This window comes from Falco rusticolus, chromosome 2, assembly GCF_015220075.1.
Source record: "Falco rusticolus isolate bFalRus1 chromosome 2, bFalRus1.pri, whole genome shotgun sequence".
In the NCBI taxonomy this organism is placed as follows: Eukaryota; Metazoa; Chordata; class Aves; order Falconiformes; family Falconidae; genus Falco; species Falco rusticolus.
The window spans coordinates 19,657,930-19,678,168 of record NC_051188.1 but is presented as its reverse complement, the minus strand read 5'-3'; the positions used below and the strand labels follow the sequence as shown (position 1 = coordinate 19,678,168).

Sequence of the window (20,239 nt, the reverse complement as noted above, 5' to 3'; positions counted from 1 at the left end):
TACCTGCTGCTTGAAGCCATTTTAAATTTACTGGGAAGAGGGAAGTCACAGAAGTCTTCAAAATAATTTTCTACTGTGGTCAGGGCAAGGCAACAGGGCACTTCTGCTGTGGCAGCTGCAGTATAGCAGTGAAGTACAGCTTTTGGGGGTTAGATGGTGCAAGATGAAGGTAGGAAAGGAATAAGTATTTAATTACATGCTGTGAGCTAGCATGCACAAAGCTCTGCTCCAGTTTGAATGAGGAGCCAGTTGAGAGCTTATGAGTCAGGATTAACAGGACCATCAATGTGGGAGGCATTGTGGTAGATGTCTGCTACAGGCTAACCTGATCAAGAAGAAAAGGCCTTCAGACAACTGGAAGAAGCCTCACATTCGCAGGCCCTTGTCTTCATGGTTGGAGCTTCAGCCACATCAGTATCTACTGGAGGGACAGCACAGGAAAGTGCAAACAATTCAGGAGGGTTCTGGCATGCATTCATGGTAACTTCCCGACACAGGTGATTGAGGAGCAGAAGAGGGGACATGCAGTGCTGGACCTCATATTTACAAACAAGGAAGAGCTGATGGGAAATTTGAAGGTTGGGGGTGAAGCCTTGGCTACAGGAACTATGAGATGGTGGAGTTGAGGATCCTGACAGGAGGTGACAGACAAAAAGTGGGATCATGGCCCTGGACTACAAGGGAGAGAAATTTGGCCTGTTCAGACCAAAATCACCTTGAAAGAATCCTATGACGTGAGATACAGCCCTGGAATGAAGGGGGCTCTAGAAGAGCTCAAGATTAATCTGTCTTCAGTTGCAGGAATTTACATTATCATAAACGTTCATATGAAGATTTCCAGGCAAGAAATGTTTTCTTGATTATGTTTTTAATATGCAGCAGCCAGAATCTAGTCAGGAGGTAGGAACTCATCACTGTGCAGCTGTGGCTTTCAAACTTCTTTGTTCAACAGTTCCTTATGCTTGGTGACTACTGCCAGGCTCCATACTTGCTATTGAGGGGGCTTGATGCTGCTCCTTGTGACGCCATCTCTAGATGACCTTACAGAAAGCAGCTAGATTGTTGCTGAATGCTTGCTGATCTTTGAGCTTCTGCATGCCAGTTTAAATCTCTGGCTTTCATCTTATACTGCCGTATATAGGACAATGCCATGTATTTTAGGGCCATACCACTGTGTTGCAGTGCTTTTCTTCAGGCCATGCTTTGTTTCTTTTGCCTCCCAGTGCTAACCAGCCCATGGTTTTCACAGCGATTCCCATTGCTAGTGTAAGGAGAAGGTATTTTGCAAGATAGTGTTTTGGGAAGTGTTTTCCTAGAAGGTGGTGTACAGGTGAGTTGCTAGCTTGGCATATCTGAGAAAGGATAGGAAGAACCTGGGTAGATGCCAGCATTTAAATACAGGTAAATGAAGTTGTGCGCTTAGATGAATGTGGACACACGTGCGAGCACAGATGGTGGGTAGCATGGTGGGAGAGGCCTGTACGAAAACTAAGAGACGCTGCATTTAAACAGGTAAAACTCTGTAGCTTTCCATGTACTAGCATTTGAGGGTTGTGTCATTTAAGTGTAACTTTTTAATTGGGGTAGCTAAACCTTGCCTTGTATTGGTGTTGTCTGCTAATAAGAGAGTCTAGTATGTGTTTATTTTTGTGTAGTTCTTTAAGAGTTCATAGGCTGGTCAAATACTGCTGTGTGTTCTCGGAACGTGTATTTGGATAGTGTAATGTCTGTTACCTTTAAGCCTTTAATTCAATGCAACTCTTCCAGGGGGTGGGTTTGAAAAATTAACTGTTGTGTTCTGATCAGGCAATTAAAAAAGATGTCTATAAAGTTTAAATTGGAAGTCAGATTAGTAGCAACCTTGTTCAGGTGCTCAGGCCTTGGAATAAAGGCGTATTGTTCACTGCAAACAAGAAGTATGCTCTCTACAAAAAGGGCACAGAAATATACAGTGTCACTTAAAATGCGTAGAGGTGTATGCTAACCTTTTTACACTGATTCTTTGAGAAAGACTGTGGTAGCTTTAAAACTTACCTTATCTGCTCACTGTTTGATCTTCTCTTTCTCAGGGTAAACAGAATAGCTTCAGACCTCTCCAGGCTCCATAACTGACAGCAAGCGAGGTTCTTGTTTAATGGATTGTTTAGAGCTTAATTTTCCCCCTGTTCTTCAGGGAATTGGTGTCTCTGAGAAAATAATTGCATGCTTGAGGACAGAAACTTTATTGCAGTGGTCCAACAACCTGAATACAATTGTGACACTATACAAGTAACTTCAAGCAAATAGCTCATTCAGAAACCTTATGTAACCGTAGCAGGCTTGAGTTTCCAGCAGATTTCAGTTTGCCTTTTTGGTTATCATCTGATGTGAGAGGAGGCTTAGAGTTTCAAGTTCACAACCCTATTCAGAGCAACTCTTTTATTAGCTTGAACAGTATCTGCAGAATTCTCTCCAACTTTGGCTTTACTAAAAGAAACTATTTAAACTTAACCAACAAGGAGGGATCCTGGAATTATAAGCAAAGTATCATTTTGTTTTGATAAGGCTGTCTTATTACTTTGGGCTCTATCTGGAGTTCTTAAATGACCCTGGTTATCACGTCTGCATCGTGGAACTTCTAGTACTGTTCCACACAACTTGCTTATTTTTTAAGATTTCAAATTACTTTTAACCCATTTACTGGCCCTGAGCATATCTGCCAGAGTCTGTCTGAAGCTGCAGGTATTAAATGCACATTTTGGGTTATATTAAATATATAGTCTTTTCCCCGACCCTCATGTGCAATTCAGCATGACAGGTGGGAATAGGTTAGAGCTGGAAAAGAGTGGGTATTTTCTGTGTGTTGTAAAGCTGAAGTTTTGCAAGTTTATATCCTGTTTGGATTTTTTTAAACCTTTCCAAGAAAAACCCAGAAAACAAGCTGGCTTTGTTCCCCTGTTTTCTTCTCGTAGATAGAAGTCTTTCCTGTTGATTGTGGGGAGATCCACTGTAGTTACTCTACCATGTCCTTGTTGTTCCCAGACTGGTGGACTCCATGCTTTCCTTCAGGTAGCTCCTGGGGATAACTTTGAAATTCTAATGACTGTAGAGTGTAGCTCTTGGCTCATACATGTGAAATTTCACACAATACTGCAGAGCTGAACATGCTCAATAGCTTTGTGAGAAGTTCTGATAGTATGCATTCTACTTCAGAAATCTTTCTTGGAGTTGAAATGAATAGAGATGTTTGAGCTTTTTAAGTGTGAGGGTCACTGAGAGTTGTTTCAGTGCAGGTTCCAGAACTGTACCTTGGAATCTCCTGCCATAGTACTGTAAATTTATTGTCTTTTGAGATGCACCTATTTATTTCCATCTTGTCTGAGAGAATATGGACTTCTGTCATGTGGGAGTCTCTTAAAAAACAAACAAAAAAATGCGACCAGGTCTTATTCCTCCGTACTATGTTATCTCTGCGTGAGTAGAAGTCTGTGTTTTAGACAAAGCAGAACCATTTGTTTTGCGTGGAATCTCCTGTGGTACAAGGTGATCCACCTTCTAATATAGAGAAACTCTAGGGTTTTCCGTTCCTTTATATGTGGGAAGGTATTTTTGTGATATGGCTTAGCATTATATGTAGGCTGATAAAAATAGGTGGCTTGTGCTGTGTTCCTAGATGCCAAGGTGGGATCAGTGAAATCTGAAATACATGGGTAAATACTATTGAACTAGAAGACTTCTAATACTGGTTTTTGTTTATATTCCAGGAGTGCACTCCGGAGAGCCTGGAACTGAAAAAGAAGATTTTCAGTCAGTTAGATCTTATTGTTGGTGACAATGTTATCTTGAGCAGCTCAACCTCTTGTCTCTTACCCAGCAAATTGTTCACTGGCCTTAAACATGTTAAGCAGTGTATTGTGTCACATCCTGTAAGTATGATGGCATGTTTTGTTTTTGTAGTAGTAGTAGTATTACAGGTCTTTAACTAAACTGCATCCCAGACTCTTCCCTGCAGGCTGAGAGATACAGAAGGATATTTGGAGTGCTTGTGTGTCATTGTTAGTGTGCAGGGGCCTGACTTCTCTGAAAAGCTGTAGTCTGGTCATTCTGTGATCAGCAGCATCTAAATTGAGAGGATATATGCATGTTTCATACTGTTGGCTCAAGGTATGTTCTGTGTAAGCTGTTGTGCTCATATTGTTGTGAGTTACTCAGACTGCTGGCTCTCAAAATGGAGGAATTCTGTGTTTTGAAGACAAACCTGTAAAATTCCCTACTTTCTGCTTGTGGCATTGTTAGTCTTTTCTAGTGTCCCTTCAGCTGCTGTTGGATAACCTTAAGGATCCAAACAGTGAGCTGCATGTGCTTGTCAGGTAATGTCGATGAAAGATGGGAGCTTTTGTCTCTGGTTTCATCAGACCTCTGATGCAGAAGCAGGTATGCCTAAAGAGGAAAAGCAGGTGGATGAAGTAGAACAAATTGTACTTGGAGCTGAATTTGCATGTTTTGTGACCAGCTGGGACAGGGCAGTGATGCAGTAATGACATGACTAGAGGTGGCAGCAGAACCTCGAAAGGCTGAGAAGCACTTGTGAGCCTCTGTAGAGGTTTATGTGGGGCTGCCAGACAGCAGTTTATCACATCTCTCCTCAGCATGGCAGAGCATTTTGTTTTGATCACTGGGATTCTTACTGCTTCCGTTTTCTACTCCTCAACAGCTAATGAATTTGTAAGCCTAATGTTAGTCTGGTGTTTGACAGATGAGTTAAGAGGACTGTTACGAAGGTTTGCAGTATCTGGAGAAAGGTACTGCTCTGCTGTCTGCAATTTGATGACTACATATTTTTTCTCCCGGGCATCCCTCGGAGTGTAAAGTAAATGTTAATTCCCTGGGCATACTTAAGAGTGGCAGTGTGAATACAAAAATACAGCACTACTTTACTGTAATGTCTCTGTAGCTGCCTGTAGCCTAATGCTGTAGTGTTGAAGCATTTGGTCAGTCCCTTCCTGATGCTCCTCCACCATCACCACTGTGCATTGGGTGAGTGGAAGCAAAAGGAACAAAAGGATTGGTTTCTTTGTTTTCAACCCCCCCCTTTTTTTTTTTTTAATTAAAAGGAAAAAAAGATACACTTCAAATTACATATCTGTGCCTACATTTAGTCTTTCTCCAGTCTAAAATTCAGTAGTTTCTTATCTCGTATTTCCAGGGTTGTAACTTTCTGTAGCGCAAGAGAAGAAATAATGTCTCTTCTAGACTTTTGTATTAAGTAACTATAGCTATGATCTATTTTTTTTAACCAATTCCTGGGCTTCTGCCTATTCTCTGACTGCTTGTCAGTCTTTGATTTTACGTTACTCTTTCTTACTGTTTTCCCGAGTTGGTACATACCAGTTAACTTGTTTTGTTTAGTCTGAGCTGCAGTCTTTAAAGGAGCCACTTCTGAAACCAGGTTTTATCAGATCTAGAAAAGGTAGCTCGTCCCTCTGTAAACATTGTCTAGGTTGCTGTTGTAAGGACATATGTATTTTCCAAAGTAAATACTCGAGTGCCTTAAAATATCTAATTGTTCTGAAATGGCTTTGAAGGGCAAGTCAGACTGTTTTCTTAGTAATTTCAGATTCACTCAAAGGGGAGTCTACTGGAGAAGCTGTGCACTAGTGTACTTTTCCAGGGGCCTTTGTGCATCTGTTATATCAGGAAACATGCTTGCTTTGTAGTAGTTACTGGCTCTTGGTGGTTTTTGGTTTAACCATGTCCTTACTAACGTCTTGAACATGACAGCAGGACGTTGGGAATGGTGGCTGCAGGAAGCAAGCAGCTCTGGAAGATACTGTGAAAACAAGAATTGTGGAATTTGATATACCAGAAAAATTAAAAGCTAGAGTTGTAAAGCCTCTGGCACAGGTGAGCGTGTTGAGGAGAAATGAAATGAAATGCCCAAAGGGCAGAAAGGAGCTCATCCCTTTGCTTAACAGCAATAGGTTCAGTAATTAGAAAAAATGAATGAAATCCCATAGCACAGATGTATGATAGGCATGCACACAATACTTGTGGGTACAGCTTTTCTCTGCAAGCAGTTTCAGGCAATGTATTGGTACAGGTCTTCTGCAGAGCAGTTGATTTCTCATGTACTGTATATGCCTGCTACGTCACACAGCTAGAAATATGGAGCTTGAAGGGTCTGTGCTATTGAGCGAAGTCCTTGCTGTACAGGAAACTATGTAATCAAATCACCTTAAAAATGTATTAAGCTGTATCTGTTAGTGGTTTGGTTTGTGTTTTTTTTAACTCCACTACTCCTGTTGGAAGTTGTCTTCTAATTTTTGTTCCAATCTTATTAATAGTCCATTAAAATTAATTTGATGTTTGTTGGCAGCTGTTGTTTAACTTAATTATTTCTCTGCGTTTACTTTGTCATAATTTTTCCTAGCTTTCATGTTTTTAGGGTAAGATAAACTCTTCTGCTCTCTGAAGAAAGGCTTCTCATTTTTAGAAATATCCCCCCCATCCCATGCCCCATTTAATCCAGCTATTACTACTTCTAGTTTTCACCAACATCTGTTCTCTCACTCCTAAAAAATATTGTCTTCCTAAGTCTCATCATGAACACACCCATATACTCACTGTGCCAAGTTCATGAAATAGAATATTTCAGTAAGATGTCTGTCAACACTGATCTTGGAATAAATTTATAATAGCTTCAGTCTTTCTCAACAATTAACTTGCCCTCTTCCTCATTGGGACCTGTGATATACTTAAGGGTTAGAAAAGCCTTCAGTGAACGTCTTGGTGCTTGCAGTGTTTTGGGTCTTGCTAAATTGCCTGGCACCACACCTGCAACAGTGTCCATCATGCTGTTCTTAGCGTTGGTGGTGGCACTGCCAAAGAAACTGACGTGAGAGAGCTTATGTTAGAACACAAGGCACTTTAAAGGGAATTAAGTGTGTTACATCAGCAGTTAGAACAGATGTAACCTGCGTCAGGTTATGTGTTGGTCAGACTGTATGGTAAAGGGAACTGTGTAAGTGCTGAAAAGAAAGAACATGCAGAGAGGAAAGACTGTTTGCACGTTGATGTGATTAAATCCTGTGCTTGCATTTACATGAGCACAGTTAAGGGCAGTTGACTAAAAGGGAGCATGGTGAAAGAATCAGTATGTAATTACCATTCTTTGAATGTCAGTGTTGTTTCTAATAGAAGGAGCTAACATCATAAATTGCTGTTGCCTGAAAACTAGACTGAGAGCTGAGTTTAACACTTTAAGAATATGGCTGGAGGACTGCTACTTTTGGAAGGAGCATGCCAAGTTACTGCCTGCAATACTATGACCTGAAGACCTTTTAGCTGTTTCTATGGTGTTCTTTAGAATTTTTTATTTATTACTTCAAAAATACATGACACAAAGGTCTTTACTTGATGTGAAATTACATTTGGGAAGACTCAGGGAGAGGTAAATTTATTTTTTTTTTTTTAGGTAGGTACAGTGTTTGAAGGTAACCTGTTCTGCAACTTTTTCACAGTATGTTTTATGTGATATCTGTTAAAGATTTCTGTGTTTAGCCTATATTTACAGGCTTGGGCCAGTAGCAGCTTATCTATTAAGTGTTGCATCTTACAGGTGGTGTTTAGCAATAATTTTATTACAGAGTTCCTGAATATCAAAAAGGAATTGCCTTGGGTTTTTTAGAAAGACAGGTGGTGACCAAATATCTTACAACAAACAGTCTGAGTATTGAGAAAACGTCAGTTACTCAAGTGAGCATAAAATCTTCCAGTACTGTTTGAGTGCTGTCGTTTTTAGTGTAGCTCCATGGACTTTGTTGGGGTTAAACGGAGTTAAATTTAATGCAAGATTAAATATTTTTTAAAATTTGTATTAATGCACCAGGTTTTATTGGATTGTTCAAGTTTTTCAGGGTCTGAAGATCATCAGGCTTACTGTGTTCACTGGAAAATATCCATGCTAGTAGCAAGCTATGAGGATGCTTTATATTAACTTGTTTTGTTAACCTGTTGATAGTTGATATTATTCTTTTGCATTTCTTCTTGAGGTAAACCCACCTTACTTTGTGCCGTTGGTTGAAATTGTTCCTCATCCAGAAACAGATCCTTCTACTACAGAAACAACATATGCCCTGATGAAGAAGATTGGTCAGTCTCCTGTCAAACTAAACAGAGAAATTGAGGGATTTGTTCTGAATCGGCTCCAGTATGCAGTGATAAGTGAAGCCTGGAGGCTTGTGGGTGTATGTATTTTTTTTTTTTTCTGATTTCTACACACACACTGCCAGTTTTGTAGATGTGACAAGCAAGATTGTATATTTAAATTTCCCCTAAATTTGTGTCATCTTTGTTAAACTGTCCCTTATGAACGTGAAATATGTACTAACATGTAAATTAACAGTAAGAAGCAATGCCAGTTATAAATAGCAAAGACAGACAAAACCAAAGTGATATGGTTGTAACAACTATTCTTTATTCTGCTTTCTTTTCAGAATATTGTCATTTTCAGGGCAATCTAAGGAACAATCTTAAAAGCACAGAAACCAAAGTAGTGATTTTTCTTTTTTTCTAGGTTGTCTCATAATTTCCTGTTATTTTCTGAATGTTGCTGGCCTGCTGTACAGTGGTTATGAAAATAATATTTTAAATGGGTTTCTCTTTGGCCTTTCAGGAATTGCACTCACAATTTCAACAGTTATTTGATACTTGTAGGTAAAGACAGATTTCTCCTCCTCCTGCCCATTCAGACTTCTAGCTGAGAATCATTTGTTTGTGCCCCTTCAGCTTTTCCCACAGTTACCTTTTCTGTGCTGCAAGGTCTGATCTTTCATCAGGAAGAGCTGAATTATGAGTCTATTGCTATTCTGTTGAGAAGAGATTCAGCTGGGCTTGAGCAGGACTTAATTTTTTCATGGAAAACATTTTGATTTTTCAAGCTGTTTGAAACAACCATTCACACAAATATAGTTAAAGATCATTCAACTAACGTGTTGTTAACATAAGCAAAGCAACTTTTTCCAAAGCAGTATCTAAACATAGTTGCTGAACTGATTTTGCTTACCTGCAGTTAGCTACAACAATATGAAGGATGTGGTGAATAATAATAAGTAAAACAATCTTGTTAGGAAGGAACAGACCTCCTTTTGGATATTTCTTTAAATTAAAAAAAAAAAGTTTATATTATTAAAAAAGTTAATAGTAAGTCTTAAGTATATGATAAGAAAAACCCCTTCAGAAAGCTGTAGTAATGTTGAAAGACACAGGATAGAAAGGATAGTAATCTAAATTATTTTTGAAACCATAATAACACTGGTGAAAAAAAAGATTTTTGAGAATAAAAATGTAAAAACAACTACTAAAAAATGTGAACAAGGAAGGTGAGTAAGTCCATGGGTAAAAAGCTAGCTGAACTGCAATGTTCACTCTTCAGGAGGTTCCCACACAGTAACCTTTCCTTGAAAGGAAGGGGTTTGTCATAGAACAGATCATGCTAAGGACAAGATTTTTGGAGGAGGAAAGAGTAAATGAGTAATGACAGACTATGAAGGAGAAATGGAACTTATGCAAGAACCCCAAAACTCAAATATCAAGTTGAGGAAATACTGATTTAGGCACCTTTTTACACAACAATTAGTATAATACTGCAGAAATGGAAACCAGCACTTACAGCTTAGCTCTTTTTAAAACTAGTTCAAAGAGTCATTGGGAAACTGGACCAGTAAGTCTGTGCGTGTAGGTATATTGGTACAGTGCTCTTGGTCAGCACAGGTATCCAGGGAAGTAATGCCTCAAAAATCTAGTAGGATTCTTTCGTGTCTCTGAAAAGCATGAACTGAACTACAGAAGTGGCTGCCATAGAAATCTATGATGCTAAAAATATGAATGGATTCAGGGAACATTTAGACATGTTCATGCTAGAGGAAGACTGCAGAAGCAAGCGACCTCCAGTTGTCAGTCTCAAAGACTGGACTGCTGGGAGCTGAGGCAGTATATATCATAGAAAGTATCACTCTCTATTTGGTTTTCTTACACTCTTTATGGAAAGAGTGTAAGAACACTTCCTGGGCTACTGTTGGAAAAAGTGGTATTGATCTGAGGTGACCTTTCAGTATGAACCTGTATGGATGCTTTTGTGTTGGGTGCTGGTGCGTGGATAGTAACAAAATAGTGCTTGAAGCACTGACAGGTAACGAAAGTTACTTTTGTTGTGCATCATCAAAGTTTTCAAGTTGTTCTGTTTTTGTATAATTTTATTGCATTTCGGGCAAAACCACATTTAAACCCTAACAACTTTGATGGCTGTATTTCCATTCCAAAAGCCTGGACAAATAGCAGCTATCAAAGGTGTATAGTTTCAGCTGTGTGACTTCAGGCTACACACTGCCTTTGATGAGAGGAGAATCACTGCAGCTAGGTGAAAGCTGCTGGCCTTGGGCAGTTTCTGTGTTTCTACTGTTGTGCTGCCAACTTTGTCATTTTTATTGCAAGTCATGTTCTTTTGGTGTTTTCCACTTTCAAAGTGAGGAAAAATAATTTTTGCTTCTGATTAAGTCACTTTTCAGTTCTTGCTGTTGAAAATGTCAGTCTTTGAGAGGCTCCTAAAAATCAAGTTTTACTTGCATTGATTTCTTCTGGTAAGATAATCTATCTGAAAGATAAACTATGAATATTAGCAGGAGAGACATATCAGTAAAGCATTCTTGTCCACAAAAGGATTAATAGTGTAGTCATTTTGGTTAGATAGATAAATTGTTTATATTGCATGAGGCAACCCAAGTCAACTTGGATGCAGAGCACTGATGTTCTTATACCACAGTATTCATAAATAGTTTTATTTTTATGCTAATCATCGTATATTGCTTTTGACTATTGTAAAAGAACACTGAGACAGAACCGTAAAAGATAGTTTCAAGCTTACTTGTTTTATTAGTGGTTGTAAAGGTCTGAACAAGAATCTTTGTATGCCTACAGTTAGCATCATGAACTGATCGGTGCTCCTATTTCTGTTATAAGTTTTATTTAATTTTAACATGGAGAGTGCCTGAGAAAAATCTGTGCTGTTGCTGGAGGACTCTTGTATTTGCACTGCACTGTGTCAGTTCTTTGCCACATAACAAGGACATAAACATTTCAGATATAAATGCTATGTGTGAGCCAGGAGAGAAGCATAACAGCAATCTCCCAAGTGTTTTGAAGCCCCTTTATGTAAACAACTATCTGCTTTTTTGAGGACTTTGCTGAGATGCAGGCTTGAAAGTTCTCATCTGTGTCCTTGACACAGAAATATTTATAGTAATGGCAAAAGAATAATCTTACACATGTACATTTGTGCATGTATACTTTTATCAAAGCCCAAGTTCAGACACCTTTGCATGGACAGTCTCTTTTGGGGTTTCGTTTGGGTCCGTTGAGCTTACTCCATTCAAGAAACTGGTGGAAGCTTCTCTCATAGAAGCATTGATGTACTGTTAAAAAAGTCATTGGTGGCAGCGCAGACATGCAGGTACAGCTACACTGACAACATTTATCTGGAAAACTTTCATTGCAGATGGACTGAGCAGCTTGCGGGATATGTTTTAGTTCCCAAATGTAGCTCAGCAACTGACAGCCTGCCAGTCTCTTTAAATTAGCAGTACTGTGTTGGCATGTGTGATGGGTGGGGCATGGAGCAGGGATCCTACGATGGGAGAAGAGTTCTTAATGCAGAGCATGAACATGGGGCTGTGTAGAAAGCAATGTGGTAAATACAGCTGCTTGCTGGATGATGTGTGGGGCTCACCAACTTTTGTCATGTGGGTTCAAGTGTAGGGGGGAGGCTAACGCAGCCAGGGATCTGAGGTAAGGCACTGCCAGCAGGTTGGGTTCAGTCCCTGACTATATGGTGCTCAAATTGCATGTGGGCATGGATGCTGGAGCAGAGAGAGAAGTGTAATTCAGGGCAAAGCGATGAAAGTAGCAATGAGTAACTGGGTATACAGTTTGTCTTTGCTAAAGGTGCTGGGGTCCGCAGGAGCATACACAGGGAGGCTGGAAGTTTGAAGCTGGGCACACACACACAAAAAATATGCTGTGAATGTAGGACTGGGCCAAATGTGAGAGCAGAAAGTAGGGATTTAAGGTGGTGAAAAATTAGGAGGCCTGAAGGTTAGGATCCCAATTTGTAGGAAAGTAGGAGGATGAAAACTCGTTTGGAGACATGAAGTTGGGTGCTGAGAACTTTCACCGTGTGGATAATGAGGAAAGTGGGTTTAAGGATGCAGTAGTTCCACTTTACAAGAACTTAGAAGAAAAGGCCATAGATTGATTTATGTGCCTAGAAAGAATTCAAGCAAGTGCTCCCCTTTGAGGCAAGAGTGCTACAATGAGATGTTTCATTCTGGGTCTGAGTTAGTCTTGCCTGACAAGATGTTGTCATGCAAATGCTGAACATTGTTTTTACTTTCACGCAGGTGTTTGTGGCAGGAGCTTTTTGCATTAGTTATCTCTGTCTCTCCATGCTCCACATTTATTTTGTGAAAAAGCAGACAGTGGGAACACTCTGGTCATCCAGAAAATAACAGCCAGTTTCACGAACACTTTAGATCAGAAGTCTCAAACCTTACTCTGAATATCTAGGACTCTGTTTTTACTGTGGATTACTGAGTGGAATCTTACCTTGGTGAAATATTTTTCTAAGCATCACCTGGAATTTACAAGGAGGTCATGAAATACAGCAGTAGAGATAGTGAGGAGAGCATGGCAGTTTTTCAACCCTGATCTAATTTCAGAATTTCAGCTGCTTTTAAGAACCTGTTAGAACTACTTTGCTTGATGGATCATATGATTAATGTCTTATGAGTCTCTATTTTTTACTGTATAAGCTTTTGATGCTGTCTTAATATATTTTTTTCTTTAAGACTGGGTTTTAATTTAGGTTATAGTCATCGTAAAAGACAAGAAGAATGGGCAGCCCTGCTATTTTTGTTAATCTTTTGGAAAATAAACAATCATGGTTTGGTATGTGTCCATTTTACTTTTTTCTTACAGTAATCAGGTGCATTGGCTTCAATCCCTACTTAATTTTCCTCTCCCTTCTCAGCTAACTAGCTTGGCAGTCTTTAAATGCTGGCAAGACTTTTAAAATTCCAAATTCCTTATTATTAATAATTGTATTATAGCATTATCCAGAAGACCTTTCCAAAAGATCAAAGATAAGGTAGAGGGTTAAACATCTAGTTACAGTGTCTCATAAAAGGGGGCTATCATAAAAGGAAGTTTAAAGGGCCAAGGAGAAAACCAGTGTTGATACTATGTGTTTCTTACAGGGTGAGGTGAGTGAGGGTGTCATGGAAGAAGGAAGATAAGGGCCAGCAAGCTAAGGAGGTGTGAAGTGTGTAGGACAGCAAGTTTCTCAAACATGATGAAATGGAAAGAGATGGAGTTGGTAGAGAGGGATCTGGGAGAAAAGTCATATGCTCAGAATGACAGGACTGGAAAAAGATCTCATCAGGGCGTGAATGGAAGGGACTTGATTGAAGTGATAGAGAAGGGTGTAACAAATGCTGCTGAGAGAGAATGCATGTATTAGTGGCAATCAAAAAACCCAGTACTGGATTTGGGACATACAGAGGATGAAATGGCAAATTTGGAGAGTAAGTAGGTGGTCTGGAAGGGAGTGGACTCCAAAATAACACTATAGACAAGCTGGAACTGAGTAGGAGAATGAGGTGAGTTGGTAGGATGAGAAAAAGTAAGATTGTTTTTTTGGCCATGTCACATTTAATATGATTACAAACCAAGTCAGTGACAGAAGTTGCGATGTGGGTGTGACTCACAGATGTAAAGATTGTTGATTAAAACCAGGCAGGTTGGGTCAGAACCTAAAGGTGGAGACTGCAGAGCTGCTACAGGTCTTTGGAAAAGAGAAAAGGGTCCCTGCACAGTAAGAAGTGCTAATAAAATACTGAAGGAGTATTAGGACAGTACTGTGGCATCACAAGAAATTAAAATCTCCAGGAGGATGAGATTTTGATATATAAATGGTGTCAATAAGGAGTGGGAAGGATTCTGAGCTAGTCTAGGCCTTGAAGTTTGACTGGCCGTTGGTATCACTGAGGATATTGGTGAAATTTATTTTAAATTAAGATCTTAATTCTGTAGCTGTGAAGGCTTCTGGTAAATTTCAACACACTTCCTTTTCCCTCTGATACGTGCTTGAGAGGATGGCTTATGTGAAGGGTTACCCAGGATGAAGAGGGTGAAAATCTCCTTGGGAGGACTGTTTCACACCTAGGCTTAATGAAACAGGGTTGGAACTCATTTACTTCTTAGCATAAACACCTATCCTTGTGGAAGACACCTTGCTGACCTTGCACCCACCCTGCTGAATCATTACACCAACATAGCTCCTTAACAGAAGTGGGAGTAGGGTTATTCCCTAGGGGAGGATGGTCTAACTTGTTTCTTATTTACGTGTTTTTAATTTCTGAAGAGAAATAGTTAAAGGCTTTTCTTTAAGAGGGTCTTTGTGACAAGGAGAAACTGAGCTTGTGTATAGAATAATATATCCCTCAACTGGAGGGATATGTCATGTTTTCCTTCTGGTAGCAGCAATTTTTGCCTTTTAGCAGCTATAACCATAAAATTACGACTATGGTCAAAAGATCAAGAGCAAAGCATTCGTCTCATGATTCTGAGGGTACCTGATCTTCAAATGTCAGTACCAAGGACTATGATATTAAAAAAAAAAAAGTTTTTAATTTGTAAATTAATTTGCAATGATTCTGAAGCGTTTCAAGAGCCTGTTAACTTTTTAATGTTATATTTACAGTTTTTAACTGCTGCTGTGGCTCAAATGCTTGTCTGGAACTTGTGGTTAATCTTTTGTTCACAAATCCATGTCAACCAGGAAGAAAGAAAAAAAAAATACTCACCAAGCACAGCTTTACCAGTACAACTCATTGTTTGGTTGAAGCCCAGCAGAAGTGCACTTTTATTGACTTTGATGTTGTTCAGAGAGGTTGTGTTGCCTCGTCAAGGGAAAAAAACTTCCACAGAATGTATGGTGCCTGTGTTACTTAAACTGACACTGGTCTGTAATCTGAATGCTGTCTGAGGTTTTCGTTTAGTCCTATCTTTATGCAGACCTTTGTCTGCCTCTAGGTGAGTTACTTTACCTTGCCTATGCGTTACCTTTAAGTTGAAGAAAATAATGCTTCCTTATCCCTGCCATTTTTTGTCAAATTAAATTGTTACCAGAGTTCTGTGTTCCATATATGGCGGGTAGATCTTAACAATTACTTCATTTTCAAGATGGAGTTCGAAAGCCACCTGCAGCAGGGACTCAGCCAGGCTTATTTTTGATAGGAGCAATGCCTACTAACAGACTGAGACTTGAGGTTGAGTCTTATAGAAGGCACTACTTAAACCTGAGATGAAGAAACTTGTTGTCTGTGACCCGCTGTAGAAGTTATGTTGGTCCTTGGCTTATAATTTTCTTTTAAAGTAACAGTAGATTGTGTAGTAGTTGCACACAGGAAGCACCACGGGGTGGGATTCAGCTGACTTAAGATGGGATTTCTAAAATGTGGACTTTGGCATCCAAGCTCCTTACTCGTCTTTCAGTTGGTGAGGAGCATTAAGCCCTTTTAGGACACAACTCATCTTTCCTATTCTGGGTGCCTGCTTTAGGATGCTGATTTCCTTTTTCTCCCTAGCGTTTATAAAGAGAGTCTAGATGTCTAGCTCAGATGTCAATGTCTACAACAGGTCAGGAGACCTGTCCTGTATGCCTGTAACTCGTATCTCATCGCTGTGTGATATAAAGGAACGTTCAGACAGGGCTGTGCGAGAGGGAAATTTAACAGAAAAAGACATGTCTTTGGCCAGGCAGATGAGTACACATACTTGCATTCTGCAGCTCAAAGGGGCTTATGGAGAAAGAGGCACTGAGTGGGGAGAGCACCTCAAGGTAGGGTGAGAAGGCAAGTCAGAAGCAGTACAGCATCTCTTGCACCTTCCTAACCAGAAGTAAATGTTTTTTACGTCTCTGGGAATAAAGAAGACAAGTTCTTGAAACCACGCTTTATCTGATGGAAGTGGTTAGAACAGGTCTTAGTAGGTGGAAAACAACCTTGTAAAATGAATATTATTTTTCTCAAGTAAATCTGTTAAGGTAATGAACTGTAACTCATTTTTTGCAAGCCTTTGCGTGCTTGCCCTGACCTGATGGGGGCGTTGGCTTTCTTGTGAGTGCTACCATGTGGGTGGAACAGCAGTGCTCAGCTTCAGGAGAAATGCTTCATTTTGCATGCTCCATATCCTGCCAGCTCTGAGATGTGAGGCTGGGAATGAACTTGAGAACCTGGGCAGGTTGAGGCTAGACAGGTTGAATGTTCAGTGAGTTTTGTGGGAGGGAGTGGCATCTGCGTTGCCTGCGTGTTTGGTCCCAGCCTTTTTTGCAGGTGGCCACAGGTGTAGTACCCACTGCTGCACCCCTGTTCTACCAGTTGTGACTCTGCCCAAAAATCCAGCACTAAGAGAATATGAAGGGAGGTGTAAGATTTAGCCAAAACTCCTGTATTTAAAAGGGCTGGTATAGTACTTGGAATTGATATAAACTCTTCTTGGTCACGTGCTATTAAGTTTCGTGTTCTCTGCTTCTCAGTTTCTGAGAGAAAAGTATATTCATTGACCTAAACATCTCAGTTTAGTTTTAATCCATAAATTACTGTAAGTAATAAGTGTCAGGCAAACGAGTGTGTACAAATAGTACATGTTATGTGAAAAAGTGTATTAATTTATACATTTAAAAATAAGATACTGTCAAAATATATCAAAGTTTATTTGTATTATGAAGTTCGATAATCTTTGAGATGTGACTGAGTGCTTATACTCACTCCAAATGGTTCAGTGTAAGGCTTGCATAATGGACATTTTTGGCAAGCAGTTGTGTTTCTGTTTGCAAGTGAACTGCTATTTCTAGCCTTAGTTTTTATTGCCTCTGTAATTTTGTAATTATAGACAAAAAGCAGGCAATTTTGCATTAAACCCAAAGATTCGCAAATATTCCTTCCTGTTTTACTTTTCCTACTTAGGAAGGGGTAATATCTCCTACTGATCTAGACCTTGTGATGTCTGATGGATTGGGAATGCGATACGCATTTATTGGACCTCTGGAAACCATGCATCTTAATGCAGAAGGTAGGTAGTTTAAAATTATATGAATATGAAGGGAAGGCTTACATTGCACAAGATTCTGGAAATGTTCTATAACAAATCAGGTTAAGATTGCTGCGACTATGATTTGTCTTTCACATTAATGTAATGATAAAAGGAAAACTTATCTAAAACTTGAGGTCAGATGAAAGGAAATGGATATTGACTATCCTGTTGTAAGTGATAAGATGAAAAATGACAAATCATTGAAACGCTAGCTGTGTGCTTTGTTTTTTCCCAGGATTTCTCCATGCTTTGCAAACATTGCTGTACCCATAGTTCAGAACTCTCTGAATGTCAGGAAAAGAAAGTTTTGAAAAAATTAATCTGATAATCCAGTGTCAACAGAAACTCGCTTTCTATAGATGAGTGCCACCTTTTCTCCCTTTTATTTTTTTTCCTCCTTCTCCCTCTGCCCCCAAATTCATAGCAACGGCTCAGTGTAAATATGGCTGAAGCTGTCTTGCCTTTACCTGGCTTAGATCCTGAGTGTAGTAAAATTGCTTCCATCTGCAAAATACTGTGCATATAAAGTTGACTTGACAAAGCGGTCAAGGAACAGTTCAACATCTGTCTTGCATAATTAAGACAGATTTTTAGATGTTTTTGGAATAGTATACATGAATCCCAGCTAAATAAGTGAATTGCATAAAATGAACTAGAAATTATGGATCAGAGTTACAAAGGTTTGAGCAATGTACGTTAACAAAACATGAAAACTTCAAGAAGTGAATATCGACAGAATACTTCTTTAGATCTTTATGTTACGGGCTGAAATATCTTTATTCTGGTTTTGCATGGTCCCTAACATGGTAGGCCCCTGCTCCGTTACTAGATCTTTCAGGCACTGCTGCAATGACTAATACAATAATAAAATAGAAATAAGAAACAAAGATCATAAAATATCAGTGCAAAGTTAGAAGTGTTATTTTATGTCTACTTGTTGGTTAGTTACTTGGCAGAAACTTAGGTCTTTTAAGGCTGACTAAACAATTTTGACATGAATGTGGAATTGTGGATCTTCCATCAGAGTCTTTCAGCTTGTGAGTTTGGTCGTAATATCAGTAAATGACATGTTAAAAAGTGTTTGCTTTTGCCCATTGTTAGGTAAACAACATCCATCCTCTAAATAGGGGCACCTTCCTAAAAGTTTCCCTCATCTCATCTACTAACATCTGGCAGTTTGCAGTCCTCTCTAGTAATTTTAGACTTGGTCAATATAAACTATATGCAGTTTGCAGTCCTCTCTAGTAATTTTAGACTTGGTCAATATAAACTATATGCATTCTTTACATAGAACAGAACAGGTGCATGTAGTACTAGCCTTAAGCAGAGCAATCTACATGGAGTCTTGCAGCCCAGGATTGTCCAGTCCTGCCTTTACCTCTCTGCCAAGCTGCCATGCATCCTCTGCAGGAACCGTCTATGCAGAGTCTTCTGTCAGAGTAACTTGCTGAACTGCCTCTACTAAAACATAAAACTGAAAACAAGATGCTTGGTAATACCAAACGATGTTTAATTTATTTTAGAGATCAAATCGACTTGTTAATCTTTTTTTTTTCTTTTTTTAATCCATGTTTTAGACTCCTTAATTCTAAAACAATGTTTGCTTGAGATGAATGTAATTATGTAAGTCATCTGGGATGGGTTTGATGCTCTTTCTGGAGTACTCCTTGGTATTTGTTCTGTCATGATCCAGCTTAACTTCCTTCCTCCCATCAAGAAGTAGTCATTGTTACAAAAACATTTCTGAAATTTCCCATCTTACACCAGTTTTAGGTAATATGTGCAGCTGGCAGGTTGCTTATTCATGGCAGAAATTATCCAGCTTCTAGATTTAATGTTACCTTCTGTTAGGAATTGTAGTATTCCAGATCAGAGGAAGAAAAATTTTGAAATATAATCCAAGCGACTGATAAACTGGAAGAGTAGTCTTGTGGTAGGCTTGCAAAATACAAAACCAAAAATATACCTGTAGAGCTATTTGAACATTATATAATGTTCTCAATTTAAAATAACCCTAAAATAACATAATTACTTGTGGATTGGGCCACTTACACAAAAGCACCTCGTTGGCTTGTTTAGTAACTTGGATCATGAAAAGTATTGCTTCACTCCTAATTTTGCAGATGCGTGTCTCTGAGTCTAGAGCTGCTCCTGTTTTTGTGCTGGCAGGCTGACTCAAGCTGTCGCTTTCATCAGAGACAGTTTAATCAAAGTTGCTGATGTCGGCACACATGATGGCTTATGTTCACAGTTCCATATTATGTCCACAGTTCCAAAATTTGGTTGCCCAGTATTGCTTCACATAATATGGAGTAGTATGGACCTCCTCTGGATTGCCCAGGATTTCCTTGACTAACCTGATCTCCTTCTATGACAAGGTGACCCACTTAGTGGATGAGGGAAAGGCTGTGGATTTGTCTGCCTGGACCTTAGTAAAGGCTTTGACACTGTCTCCCACAGCATTCTCCTGGAGAAACTGGCTGCTCATGGCTTGGACGGGTGCATTTTACACTGGGTAAAAAGCTGGCTGGATGGCTGAGCCTGAAGAGTTGTGCTGAATAGAGTTACATCCAGCTGGTGGCCGGTCACAAGTGGTGTTCCCCAGGGCTCAGTACTGGGGCCAGTCCTGTTTAGTATCTTTTATCAGCCATCTGGACGAGGGGATCGAGTGCACCCTCAGTGAGTTTGCAGATGACACCAAGCTGGGTGGGAGTGTTGGTCTGCTGGAGGGCAGGAGGCTCTGCAGAGGGGTCTGGGCAGGCTGGGCCGATGGGCCGAGGCCAGTGGTGTGAGGTTCAACCAGGCTCAGTGCCGGGCCCTGCCCGTGGGTCACACCAGCCCCAGGCAGCGCTACAGGCTGGGGCAGGGGGCTGGGAACTGCCCGGTGGGAAAGGGCCTGGGGGTGCTGGCTGACAGCCGGCTGGGCATGAGCCCCCAGTGTGCCCAGGTGGCCAAGGGGCCAGCAGCGTCCTGGCTGGTGTCAGAAACAGTGTGGCCAGCAGGGCCAGGGCAGTGACCGCCCCCTGGACTGGGCACTGGTGAGGCCGCACCTCGA

The 20,239-nt window shown here is 40.0% G+C and overlaps 1 protein-coding gene across 4 annotated transcripts in view; it reads left to right on the top strand.

Moving 5' to 3' along the window:
- CRYL1 (crystallin lambda 1) overlaps positions 1 to 20,239 on the top strand; it is a 61,666-nt gene that overhangs the window by 25,044 nt on the left and 16,383 nt on the right. For 3 of the 4 annotated variants that reach the window (XM_037375846.1, XM_037375844.1, XM_037375845.1), the window contains 3 exons: positions 3,744 to 3,905; positions 8,031 to 8,225; positions 17,058 to 17,163. In XM_037375846.1, the coding sequence (XP_037231743.1) occupies positions 3,744 to 3,905; positions 8,031 to 8,225; positions 17,058 to 17,163 (463 nt within the window). The remainder of the gene's footprint in view (positions 1 to 3,743; positions 3,906 to 8,030; positions 8,226 to 17,057; positions 17,164 to 20,239) is intronic. The other variant, XM_037375847.1, reaches the window with a different exon arrangement.